The 13,711-nt window shown below is 52.0% G+C and overlaps 1 protein-coding gene across 1 annotated transcript in view; it reads right to left on the bottom strand.

Annotated features, from left to right (window-relative positions):
• frem2a (FRAS1 related extracellular matrix 2a) overlaps positions 1-13,452 on the bottom strand; it is a 38,024-nt gene extending 24,572 nt beyond the window's left edge. Inside the window, exons 1-4 of the mRNA XM_028983151.1 lie at positions 8,496-13,452; positions 7,473-7,562; positions 2,705-2,851; positions 337-567 (exon numbers count right to left, since the gene is read on the bottom strand). Of these exons, the coding sequence (XP_028838984.1) occupies positions 337-567; positions 2,705-2,851; positions 7,473-7,562; positions 8,496-13,452 (5,425 nt within the window). The remainder of the gene's footprint in view (positions 1-336; positions 568-2,704; positions 2,852-7,472; positions 7,563-8,495) is intronic.
• Between the last annotated feature and the right edge of the window lie 259 nt (positions 13,453-13,711).

Here is a 13,711-nt window from a genome sequence, read left to right as displayed (position 1 = left end):
TGGCCTTGTCTCGTCCTGCAGCATAACGTCAAATATGACATTGGTTGACTGCTCAGAATGAGTGCAGATTTGATATGAAACATGCCAATGCACACATTTCCTTGTCTTAAAAGTATTACAAAATCCTATATCTGTAAACCTCTGGACCTCTAACTTCACAATCCCAATATTGTGGTTTTTCATTCCACCAAACATGCATGTCTTTGCACAGTGGGTCAATGTAGACATATTTTAATAAATATAAATACATGTGGACCGCTTCATTTATTCCCTTTAATGGGGGCAATTTCACAAAGTGCCCCGAATTAAAATATGATGGAGACGAGGCGCACTCACCGTCATCTGGGTCCACAATCTCTACTGTGGCTGCGGAGGGGAACTCCAGAACGCCCATGACCGGCTCGGACAGGACGATCTGGAAGGTCTCCGACTGCTCGTACCTGCCGTCCGGCAGCAGCCGCACCCTCCACAAGGCCCGGGTCTGGCCGGGGTTGAACTGCACTTGTTTTTGGGATTTGCCCTTGAAGTCCTGCCCCTCCTTGGCCGTGTCGTCACGGCTGCCGATGCCTTCGGGGAGAAAAAGCAGGATGCAGGTTTATGTCCTTGTTTTATGTCTTAATTTTACTTTTAGTTCAGCCTTTGCGTCCATCTGTCTTTTTAGTCTTTAATAGTCATGGATAATTTATCCATGACTATTTTAGACTATATTTTGACAATGAAAATTGTATTTTAGTGTATTTTTTATAATACTATTTAACCCAGTCAGTATAGTACAGGGTGGGCCATTTATATGGATACATCTTAATAAAAATGGGAATGGTTGGTGACATTGAACACATTTTATAAGTGGTCAGAATCTTGTAAATAACTCATGAAAGAATAAAGTTACATTAAAACCGAGCACACCGTTGTTTTTCTTGTGAAATTACCAATAAATTTGATGTGTCACATGACCCTCTTCCTATTGAAAAAAAAAAAAACAAAAGTTGGATCCAAGATGGCCGACTTCAAAATGGCCACTATGGTCACCACCCATCTTGAAAAGTTTGCCCCCTCACATATACTAATGTGCCACAAACAGGACGTTAATATCACCAACCATTCCCGTTTTATTAAGGTGTATCCATAAAAATGGCCACCCTGTACAAGTACTGAGTAAAACAGACAAAAACAACATTTTCATAATTAAACTAAGGTTATCTTATTATTATAAGAATACTGGACGTTTATTCCAGTGGCCGCATTTCCTCCCCGTGCTTCGTTGTAAGGGACGTGTCCAAAGATCCCGCCATATATCTAGAACCCACCGCAAGCATTGTGAAATATAAATGGTGCAGCGACTGGCGTGTGATCAGAGCCTCGGTGAAGGCGGACTGCTTTCAGGTTCTTCATTTCCGAGACTGGGGGGTCACCCCCGAGTGCAGCCCCCCCAGAGCAGGGCCAGCGGCGGGTCCCGGCACAGTAGGGGCACCTCCGCCGCACCTGCTCAGTGCCGTTTGATCACAGCCACATCAAGCCCCGGCAGCTGGCAGCATCCCTTATGGCGTCGCCGTGGAAACAGCTGCGCGGGGGGGGATTAAATCCTCCTCTGTGCGGGCGCATCGCTCTACGCATCTACGCCTTTCGTCCAGTGGTTCGTCCACCATGCAAAGTTCTACACCCAACTCGTGCCAGATCGGAGAACCCTCCTGACACCCGCCCGCATCTCTTATATCGTCTCTTCTTTCTAGAACGCAAACTAATATGAACGACAAGTACTAGAAGTAAAGCAGGGGGGGTTAGATCTGCTTTCAGTCCCATCTCTCCATGCAGCAGTGAAGCCACGGCGAGGAGGACCACGAAACGGTGAAGGACAGGGGCGGGCAGGACTTCAGGACACCCGGGTGGCGAGATCGAGATGAAGGCTCGCTGCCTGAGAGGAGCAACCTTTCAAGTACGACCTGAGAAGGCGCCCGCTGACCGGGAGGAAGGAGCGGGAAGAGACGAGGAACGGGGGGGACGGAGACGCGCTGTGTGGAGCTGCAGGGACGGAGAGCAGTGCTGCTTTGTTCTCGAGTCTAGGACTGCAGACACACACACACACACACACACACACAGTCTTCCAGTGGAGTGAAGTAAACATGGTGTGTGTGCTCAGCGTGTTGACTGAAGGTTCTGACATCCATTCACTGGCGCTGGAATGCTCCGGAAACTTCCAGACTGGAACCGACAACACAACTACACTCATATTTCATGGTATCTGTTCCGTCATATTTTCCCATGTAAACGACTTGTTTGCTTGTGTTAAATCTGATTAAAAAGAGATTCATAAACCGAGGCCAGATATTCACATGTGACTAATGCTGAGCTGTTCGATGTGGATTAAATTATACCATTTACCCCCAATCAAGAAGGACTCAGACTAATGATTCCCTTTACCTTCTTTCATACACACACACACACACACACACACACACACTGAGCCTCTGGAATAAGAATGTGGACCCTGTCTGAGGTGCTCAGGCAGAGATAACCAGACGCCGTCGCGCCTTTCATGTTTGCCCCAGAGACGCAGAAAAGCCGCAAAAACTCACCAGAGCGGCAGGGTTTAAAGGCGGCGGCAAACCGAGACCCTCGCAAAAACAAACCGTGGACGATCAAAGGGCGAAACAGCCGTTCCGGTCGGCCCGCAGGGCACCAGAGGTGCTGTCCGGGTGGAACTTACTGACAAACGAGGTTTCTCCCAGGTAGCCCCGCCTCCTCAGAACCACCTCGAGGGCCACCGCCTTCTCATCCACCACGTAGCGCTCCTTCTCCAGGGAGATGCAGGCCCAGCGCAGCCGGAACTGCTGCTGCTTCGCTTTATTCCCTCCTGTCATGGAAAAAAAAAAAAAAAAAGTTTCTATATATCAATTCCGTGCAGCGGCCCACTTTCCATCTTTTCTTTGCAACGCTCCCAGAGACAGCGGTGTATATTCCGAGCATTTCCGAAATTATTTACCAAAAATATTCACGGCCTACACAATCGGGGGTCTTTCATCTTAAAATAGAAATGCTAGAATTGCACAGAGTTTTGCAAGGTGGCTGATGTTCCTTTCGCAAATTTCAAATGGACGCACCACTGATGGGCGTGGCCTCCGGTAGCATCCGCTATAGTAATAAAACGACAGTAGTCCTAATTTACTGCGACATTTCCCCATAGCAGCATGCTCGCATGATCACACACACAGTTATTTTAGAAAAACTGCATGAAACGTGTATCGCTGACCTGGATTTTGATATTTGAACCCAGCGGGGGTTTTATTGCTGCTTCGGCTCTAATTGAACCTCGCTGTGCACTGAGCACTATGTTGAGGACGCATCTTCTGCTGCATCTGATGGCCACTCATTCATCTGCTGTTGGTGTTTCTGAGGTAATTAATCCCGAGGAATCCTCGTCACACCCACCCCCCCTCGCTCGATCTTCTGAAGGGTCAAAGCTCTATGTTGTGGTTGTTCATCTCAAAGTCAGGAGGGTGTTTGATTCATCACATATCTCATCAATATTAATGACTTTTGGGATTGTGCCTCATCATGTTTCTTATCACTGAGGCCAGAAATCAGCGGTCTGGGATCTCCACTGGGTGTTCATAATAATCGTCCATAGTCACAGCAGATGATGATGATGATGATTTTCATCGTTCACCACAAGGTCTTCTTGACTAATGAGAACCACCTCTGAGGGGTAGTTTGTCCAGGAACCCTGTCTGACTTCACAGGAACTGCTATTAATCTGATTAAAATGGCTGATGAGCACATAGGTCCCCTGAGGTTCGGTCATAGCTGCTGTGGTTAATCAGGACATTTGAGAACAAAACACACACAACCGAAGAACAGAATGTTCTTGATGTAAATAACAAACCAAAGCGTGAGCCAATACGTAAAAACACACCAGAAGCAGATCGCTGCTGTCCCATATCCCGGCACCATCTTCAGCAATGTGGACTTTTTTTACTGATGGAGAACCATGAGAAGTCTGGCTGAAGTCATGTTCCATCATAAAAGGAAACTGCACATGTTGTGACAATAGAAAAACAGGGTAACTTAAAAAATAAAAAGTAGCTGTAGCAGTTCTGTGCTTTTTTAAGTGTTTCCAATGGAACCAAATAACGTTGGTGGAGGCTACTGGCAACCTGAAATGACAAGACTGTTCTGTGCTAATTACAAAATTAATTAAGTATAAAGTAAGTGGATATTCAAAGATTTCATTAAGAGGACTATGCACAGAACGGCCTTTTCATCAACAAAGCTGCATCACTAGTGAAAAGTGAATTATTTGTTCCCAACGTCTGCCCTCCTGACATTATTGCCCATCAGTGCACATATTGATTGTGGTGGCCCAGTGGTTAAGGAAGCGGCCCCGTAATCAGAAGGTTTGAATCTGTCATGAGAAGGTCAGAATCTGTCATGGCTGCCCATGGCTCACTTGGGGTGATGGTTAAATACAGAGGACACACTTCGTTGTGTCACCGCGTGCTGCGCTGCAGTGTTTCACTTTTCACTTCCATCAACCCAAAGTAACTCAATCATCAATACTTCTATATCTTCAGTATATTGGATGCAGTCTCGGTGAGGACGGAGTTAAAAAGAATCAAGTCCTCGTGTGAAAGTGGAGGCCTGTTTACCAGCGGACCGCTGAGAGCTTCTTACTGAGCAGGGACGGCTGAGGGCTCTAATGGCCCCACTTAGTGGCGCAAAGTTGTCACCCCGTCAGAGACGAGGCGTCTTAAACTGTGGCCACAATTTATTGCCCACGAACCAGTCAGCCCTGAGGGTGGCAGCTCGGGGATAAAGACTTTCATTTTCCCGCCTCGCTCTGTCTGTCTTCTTACTGAAAATGTAGCCAATGGATCCACTACAGAGCAGCGCCCTGAAAACATCTTCACGGGCGCGAGCGTCCACAATGACCCGGGGGTGCTGGACGAGCAGTGTGTCAGATGTCACTCACAGCTGATGCAACAAGACAAAATAAAAGCTCTTTTCTGTGGGATCAGCTGAATAAAACCGTAACCCTAATAACCCAGTCTACAGCCAGAACGACAGAAATATGAGGCGGACGTCCTTATTCAACGCAAGGCAGACCGAGAGAAGAAACTTCTCATCTTGGGTTAAGATGAGAAAGGAACAATGTTCCCACCTCATTTGAACAGATAAAGAATCTATTGGCTAATGAACTAGTCTGTGGATATGATGATAATAATAAAGTGTTTATTATTTTTAAGTGTCACCATTCCCATTCCACTGCTGACCTTCTTTACAGCAACAACTCAATCAATAAAGCTCCCAACAAATGTTACAATCAATCCGCTTTGTCTGTGCTGCCATGCATGCTGCGGCTTGTCCAAATGTACCAGACTGCAGGTTAATCAATAACCCGAAATAGTTTTAAAGGCCGAGCTTATAGACAAATGAACCTTCAAATGAAACCTCCATGTGATTTGCCATGTATTTCATCAGTGTTATGTCACAATGAGGACATCCATAAAGTTGAATAAAAGGCCCAAGGTTCGTTACGAAATGCATTTAAATTAAAAGAGACGAAAAAACCAACAACAGCGTGAGCTTTTCTCCAGATGCCGCTGCCTCCTTCCCTCTCTTTACTTTACTTTGTTTAGCAGACGCTTTTATCCAAAGCGACTTACAAGAGGAAGACACCAGCAATTCTCGTTCGATTTCTATAGAATATTGAGTTTACAAACTAAGAGCCCTGATAAGGCTCAGACTTGTCAGTGAAGAGCATGCTCAGAGATTGTTAGGTGCTAGACGAAGAAAAATAATAATGTATTTATACATTTTTATATATATTTTTTTTTTTACCTACTCATTTCCTCCCTGCCTCCTCCGGGCCTGCTTCTGGTCTACAAAACCTGCAGGACCGGCCCACCTAACAGAACTGAACATCCCGAGGGAATGCAGGAGTAAAAAACAGCCCCTCCGCTCCTCAGGCCTCTAATTATGGCGGCTGTCGACCTCCGGACACTGCCGGGTGACCGACAGGCCTGCGGGGTCCCAGCTGTCGGGTCCCGCGACTGACAACCTGCGCTAGGTGTGAACTGCGGGACGGAAGGACTGAGGAACAGGGGGACAGAGCCTCAAGCACACCAACAGAAGGCAGCTCGCTGTTCACAGGCCAAGGCCGTCAATCTCTCACAAAATGACAGGGACAAAGCAGAAGTGCAGGCCTTAATAGGCCCCCACGCACCAAGCACAGCTTGTTAGGTCCAGCTGTCCTCCGTTCCCTCTAGTCCATCTCATAATTACATGTCTACACACATGAGGACCACCAATTATTTGCAGTCTGGCCTTTGGTCTCGGGTATGAAAGGCTGCTTTATGATGAAATGTGAGATTTGCCAATTTCGTCACTTTAACAGTTTAACATCTATACTCTCCACATACAACTGCTGGTGAAGTGTTGGCTAGAATGATAAAACTTCAGCCAACTCACTCTTCTCGGACAGTCAAGAAGCAGATGTTGTGTATTTCCACACAGATGAGTGTGAAATAATGGCAGGTGGGTAAAATGTGAGACCGGCAAGTCCCTTTTGCTGGGAAAAGCCCAAACGGAGGCGTCAGATAGTTAGGAACTGCTCAGAGTTTCTCAACCAAAAGAAATTTACCTGCAACTCTGAAGGCATCCGCTGAGACAGGAGCAGACAATCTCTTTCCTACACCGTTCACCTGATTTGTTAACTGATAGTCTGCAGTTGATAGCATTTGATATAGTTTCATTTGATATCCAATGTGGTATTGTATAGAGCCAAAAATGTTAACATTGTGTCGATGTCCCAATATTTATGGACCTGACTGTACATGTCACCATTCAATCTTGGGACAATATTGACTAAATCTGTCTTCAAATGCAGTCAGTTAGTGAGATAAATATACAGACTCACAAACTGGAATCTGATTATATAACATATAAGAGCTAATATATATGCAATATGGGAACAACATGTAAATTCTAGTTTGGTGTGTGTGTGTATATACACATATATGTATTACACACACACACAAACAAAAATAAATAAACACACACCAGTGTTTGTACCAAACTACAATTCCAATGTCGTTCCCATGTTGCATGCATTCTGCACCGGCACCAAAATCTAAGGAAGAGAATAAGAGCTGCTTATTATTCTCCACTTTAAAAGTACAGCAGACAGGTTTTTTTTTTTCATGCTGTGACGTGTGTGTGTGTGCGCTAGCTGTTATATGATATCAGTAGTGTATTTCTCGTTTATGTGTGTGTGTGTGTGTGTGTGTGTGTGTGTGTATATATATATATATATATATATATATATATATATGGTGTCATAATGAAGGAAAAAAACATGCCCACCGTACTTTCAAAGCAGAGAATAATAAGCAGCTCTTATTTTATTGTGGTGAACCCACTTTACCACCGAGTGACCCCAACAAATAATAACATTAGAAGAATTAAGAAAGTCTCACCATTGTCCTCAACGGTGAAGTAGAACTGGTCATTCGTGGAATTTCCTCCATCCCTCAGTACATAGAAAATCTTCAGATCGTCAATGTCAGCTGAAAGAGAAAATTAAAAGGGAATATTCATTAAGCTCAACACACTGTGAGATGTGTGAAAGGTACGGCGCCACTGATATATTCTATTTTGACGGCGTCAATGCTGGCAGGCCACTGGCGGGAAGCAACACCCAGACGCGCTCACACTTCCCTCCATCGCCTTCATTATTCATGGCAGGAAGAGTCATAAAAATGTAAACTCGTGACTCCTGATGTAAAAAAAACCTCCTCTCAATTCGCCAGCGCGCTCACTGATCGTCAAATATTAAGCAGGTTGGCGGCGGCGCCGGCGGCGGCCTCGGTAAACAGAGACGGAGACGGCTGCCACTGCTGATGGAGCAGGACGCCGGGACTCTGCCTTCCTGCCCTTTTCCCCGTGTCACACCGCGTACAGGTCACGGAAAACAAGCTTATTTACCAAGGAAATGTGTATAAAGACGAGATTTTGGGAGTACGGTACATCATATATACGCTCGGCGTACCATACAGAGCGTGTAGGATCCTTAAATAAATGTGGTTCTAGGGCGGTAGTAACACACTCGCCTATGAACCAGAAGACCCAGGTTCAAACCCCACTTACTACCATCGTGTCCCTGAGCAGGACACTTAACCCTGAGTGTCTCCAGGGGGGACTGTCCCTGTAACTACTGACTGTAAGTCGCTCTGGTTATGCTGGTTTAATCTGACCGATTGTGCTCGTGGAGAAATATGGAACCACGTGAAGTTTTATTCGGGGTTCGGTGAGAGACACCAGATCCGTATCCTCAGCGGAGGTCAAGTCTGCAGGAAACTTTAGTGCTTAAATTTTTAAGCGCCGAGATTGGCGCCTTTAATATTTAATAACCCGGGCGGCAGCCTCCGAATCCCGGACGACCATCTGATGAGGAGACCGGGGACCGCGGTGACAACGCGCGACTTGGGACGCCCCACTACCTTGCGTGAAGGTGCTGACGGACTCGTCCCCCCGGGCCAGGCTGACCAGGCGGCCGTGCTCCGCGTCCCCGGTGACGCGGAAGAGCAGCGAGGCGGCGGGGCTGTCGCTGTCTTCGGCTTTCAGAACTTGGCGGGTGATGGGAGCGCCCAGGTGACCGTTTGGCAAGGTCTTCAGGGTCGACGCCCCTTTGTTGACCGTGACTTGCGGGATGCCGTTGTCAACAGACACGACGGAGATCTTCATGGTCTGCGGCTGTCGTGTCTCGAACACGGTGTCGGGAAAGACGTAGAAGTCCAGGTGCGTGCCATCGGTGACGGTGAAGGAGAAGCTGTCCTCGGCTGACTCTGTCCCATCGTGCTTGTAGCTGATCAGATTCTCGTTGAGGTCCTGTTTGGTGAAGAAGGTGACGGGTCTGCTGCTGTTGAAGAGAAGCTTGCCGTGGACAGGAGGTTGACTGATGGTGAACTTCAGGAGGTGTTCTGCTGTGTCCTGGTCTTCCACGGTCAGTTCAAAGGGCGTGACAATCTTGCTCTGACCTTCTGTCACCGTTAACTCGTGGACAGTCAGGACAGGCTTCTTATTATCCACATCGACAATGGACACTCGGAAAGTCCGGAAGACCGGATTGTAACCGTCCGTGACCTCGAACTCGAAGCTGTCCATCTTCACCTCCTCATCTGAGGTGTGGATGTAGAAGATCTTGCTTCCCGCCAGCTGCAGCTGAGTGAAGGAGGTGACCGGCATGCCCATGGCATCGGTGCTCTCCAGGTGGCCCCTGACCGGATCCCTGGTGATGGTGAAGACCAGCTGCTCATCGGGGCTGTTCAGGTCGCTGGTGCTCAGCAGGTCCGTTGTCAGGGTCACTCGGCCCCCCTCCTTCAGGGACACGCCCTTGCTGATGACGTCTGGAAACACCACGTCGGCGTCGCCCACCGTGACGTAGAAGTAACGGTCTACCAGCGGGTTCACGCCGTCCGTCACGTCAAACTTGAGCAGGTCGCGGACGCCCTCCTTCCCACGATGGACGTATAAAATCCGGCCGTGGTCCACTTCAGTCTGTGTGAAGTTCATGCCCACGGTGACGTTCTGCAGCGTCCCCTCCGACGTTGCCTTCTGCAAGAGTCCGTGCCCGGGCCCGTATCGCACCACGTACGTTAGCGTGCGGTCCTCTGAGTCCAGGTCAGTCGCCTTCAGCACTTTACCGCTGATCTCTTTAGTCTGTCCCACGTCAACCTCCAAACCACTGTTGACGAGCAGTCTCGGCGTCTCGTCGTCCACGGGGACGACTACGATCTTAACCACGCCCTCCACCGTAAATTTACCATCGGTGAGAGTGACATTGAAGTTGTCGTCTGTTGTCTCAGAGTCGTCGTGCTCGTAAACGATCCTCGACGCTCCCTTGATCTGCCCCAGGGTGAAATTAGTCACCGGGACGGAGACGGAACTCATCTGGTTCAGGAGGAACCCGTTCCGGGGGGGTTTGGTGATTACGAACGTCAACTCCTCAGCGGGGACATCGGCATCGACGCCGTTTAGGAGAGGCGCGTCCACCACAACACTCATGCCCTCCATCACCACAAACTCCTTGGCGTACATCTCGGGCTTCTCGTCGTTGGTTGGAATGATGACGATGGGGAGGAAGTGCCTCTCTGAGAAGTTTACTCCATCCGAGCACCTGAAGGCGAACCGATCCTCCACGGGCTCCACCGTTTTATGAATGCTCTGCACGTAATTCACGTTCCCTTCCTTGATGTCCTTTATTGTGAACGCGCTGACGGCGGTTCCTGTTCGCGACCTCTCGGAGCCCGGAGCAGGGGAGATGTTCTCGAGGTAGCCCGAGGCCGGCTGTAGCACTACGGTGCAGAGGATGTCCTCGGCGGCCGTGTCCAAGTCTTTTGCACTTATGTGATGGCCGCTGATGGAGCTCTTCTCACCTTCAAGGACTCTGAACGGAGGTCGGACCGTGACCACAGGTGATTGGTTGTCCAGGGGGAGGACAGTCACGTGGATGCTCACACCTTTGACTTGGTTGCCGCCAACAGTCCATTCATCAGACATGTCGGTGAGGGTCAGGTTGAAGTGGTCCTGTTTGGGCGTGGGGCCAACCTCTCCACTCGTGTGGGTGTACATTACTAGTCCGTTGATGACGTCCGCTTGGGTGAACTTATCTGCGGGTGCCCCGTTCACCAGTATCTGTCCCAAAGCGGGCGCGTCCTCCACGATGAAGGTCAGCCTCAGGTCGTCCGTGTCCTCGTCTCGGCCCTGGATGACGCCGCTTGTGATCTCAGCCACGCCGTTCTCCAGCACCTCCATGTGGGACCCGACGGTCCCGGCTGGCAGACTGAGCGTTGGTGCCTCGTCGTCGATCAGCTTCACCATTACTTTCACCGCGACGGTAACGACATGGACGCCGTCGCTGACGTCAACCTTGAAAAGGTCACTCGCCACCTCGTCTCCGTTGTGCACGTACGAGATCTTCCCGTCGGAAACGTCCATCAGGCTGAACGTCTCGCCCTCCTGCACACCGCGGGACGCATACTGGACGTCACCGTGCTGCGGACCCTGTCTTAACGTGAAGGAGACGTCCGTGCTGCTCGTGTCCGGGTCGTCGGCGTCCAGTTCCGCGCGCGTGATCACGTGCACGCCCCGCTCGGACACCGCGAAGCCGGTGTTGGTGATCTCCGGGGGCTTGTTGTTGACGGGCCGCAGTAGAATGGTGAACCGCCCGTCCACGCTGTTCCCGGACGCGTCCTCCACCGTGTAGTGGAACTGGACCACGTGCGCGGCCACGCCCAGTTCCAGGTCGGGGGGGTCGTAGGCGATTTTGTGGTGGTTAATTTGCGCCTGAGTGAACTCCGTCACTTCGGTCTCCGGCCGCTCGGTCAGAACGATGGACCCCATGGCGACGGGGTGGTTCTCGTCGGTGTCGGTCGGCGGCCGGGTGACGGTGTACTTCAGGTCGCGGTCCTCGGAATCGAGGTCCGTGTACCGGAGGACGTTCCTGTCGAAGTGGGTCAGCTGGTACTCGTGCACGGTCATCTGGAGCGCGGCGCCGGGGAACAAAGCGGGCGGAACGTCGTCGAGGGGCATCACCCTGACGACGAAAACGCTCTCCCCGGATTGGTTGGGCGGGTCGTTGTCGTCCTCGACCCGGAACACCAGCCGAGCGGTGACTGCCTGGAACACGTGCGGCCCGGTGTGGCGGTAGAAGAGCTTCCCGTCCGTGATGTCCTTCTGCTGCCACTCGGTCACCGCTTTCTCGTACACCTCATCCGCGGCGTTGAACTTCCAGGAGGAGGGGTCCTCCGGCGCCTCCGACTGCCGCAGCAGCACCTCCCCGATCGGCGAGACGGGGGGCTGGACGCTGAACCGTATGGTCGAGTCTTCCGAATCTACGTCTGCCGCGCTCAGCATGAGTGGCGAAATGGCCGCCATCTTGTGCTTGAAGACGACCAAACCCGTGTTGGCGTTGATAATCGGCGGCTGGTCGTCCACCGGCACGATGGTGATCGGGAACAGGAATTCCACGTCGTTCTTCCCGTCCGTCATTCGGAAGATGATGTTGTCGCTGTACGTGTCGCTGCCGTCGTGCTGGTAGATGACCGCGCCGGCACCGAGCTCGGCCGCGGTGAAGAACGTCTCGTGGGAGCCCAGCACAGTGAGGTGGCCGTGCCGGAGGCCGTCGATTACGCGGATTTTCACGCCGCCCAAGTCGTCCTCGTCGCCGATCTCCAGGTTGTGGGGGGAGGACAGCGACCTGGACTGACCTTCGTATAAGAGCTGCCCGGTGTTCCTGGTCACCACCGGGGCCAGGGTGTTCATCGGCTTCACCACGATCACGAACGCGAACGGGTCGGAGGTCCCTCCCTCGGCGTCCACCACCTGGAGCTCCAGCTGGAAGATCCTCTCCACGTCGGAGTCCAAAGCGGGGGGCTTGTAGGCTATTTTTAGGTCCAGCACGTCTTTCTGGTAGAACGAGGTGATGGGCAGGTTCCTGTCGTCGGTGCTCACGATGTAGCCTTCCTCGTACGCGAGCGGGGACGTGATGTTGAAGATCAGCTCGTCCGGGCTGGTCTCCCGGTCCTCGGCGGCGAGCACGTCGGGGGTTATGGCCGTCATGACGAACTGAGCGACCTCCATCATCATCAGGGCGGCGAAGCTGGGCTTTGGTGGGACGTTCTCCTCCCCTCTCCGTATGCGCACGGTGATGTGGAAGAACTCCTGCTTCAGCATGCTCCCCTCGCTGTTAAACAGCTCCACCACCATGGGGACGTAGTCTCTGCCGGGGGACCCGTGGTGGAACGTGTGCTGGTAGCGGACGTCGGACTTCAGGAACTCGTCGCAGTCCATCATCCTGGCCAGCTTGCTCCGGTCCACCACCTTCCCGTACCTGGGCAGGACGCCGGCCACCGGGCTGACCTCGCAGTGCTGGGAACCTCGGTCGTAGGTGAACCCCAGGACCTTCTCGTCCACCGGGCCGCTGACGCCGTGGGGCTCGTCCACGGCGAGCGGCAGGTTCCTGGTGAGGACCTCCAGCTGCGTGAAGACCACCTCCACCTCCAGCATGAACGGGATGACCACGGTCTCGGTCGGCGTGTCGTACCGGAGCTGCAGCCTCACCCGGTCCCTGGCGGGGCTCCGGGCCCCGAAGTGCGCGTACCTGACGTCGCCGGGGCCGAACTGGCAGGGGAACTTCTCGGGGACGAGGCGGCCCGGGCCCCGCGACAGCGGCCCGGCGTCCAGCACCGTGACGACGCACCTGTCGCCCGGCCGCACCTCCACCACCAGGTCGTTGGCGGGGTCCACGAACGCGGAGCGGCCGAGGGGGACGCGCACGCCGTTGTTCGCCACGATCACGGCGTCCTCCGACGGCTCGGTGCGCGGCGCGCGCGCCGACGCGGCGACGACGACGGCGACGCACAGCGCGAGCGCGAGGAGTCCGCACGACGTCGCCATGTCGCCGCGGAGCCGCCGGAGGACGCCGACTTTTAACTTCGCTCGTAGTAAAGAGGACACGCCCACCGAGCCGCCATTGGACGCAGCGTCCCGACGGGCGCCCCGCCCCTTTTTTTGCTTTCATCGCCTGGACGGTGCGTCCTCTGTGATGTTCCACTGCAGCAGATGTTCCAGGTTGTCCAACGTTGAGGAGATGTGATCTGTGTCTTTTTTTTAATAAAATAATCATTTTCTGCCATCGCGCGTCTCCAGGCGTCCT

The sequence above is a fragment of the Denticeps clupeoides genome, chromosome 6 (genome assembly GCF_900700375.1).
Source record: "Denticeps clupeoides chromosome 6, fDenClu1.1, whole genome shotgun sequence".
NCBI lineage: Eukaryota > Metazoa > Chordata > Actinopteri > Clupeiformes > Denticipitidae > Denticeps > Denticeps clupeoides.
The sequence above is the reverse complement of the archived record's forward strand: the minus strand, read 5'-3'. Positions and strand labels throughout refer to the sequence as shown.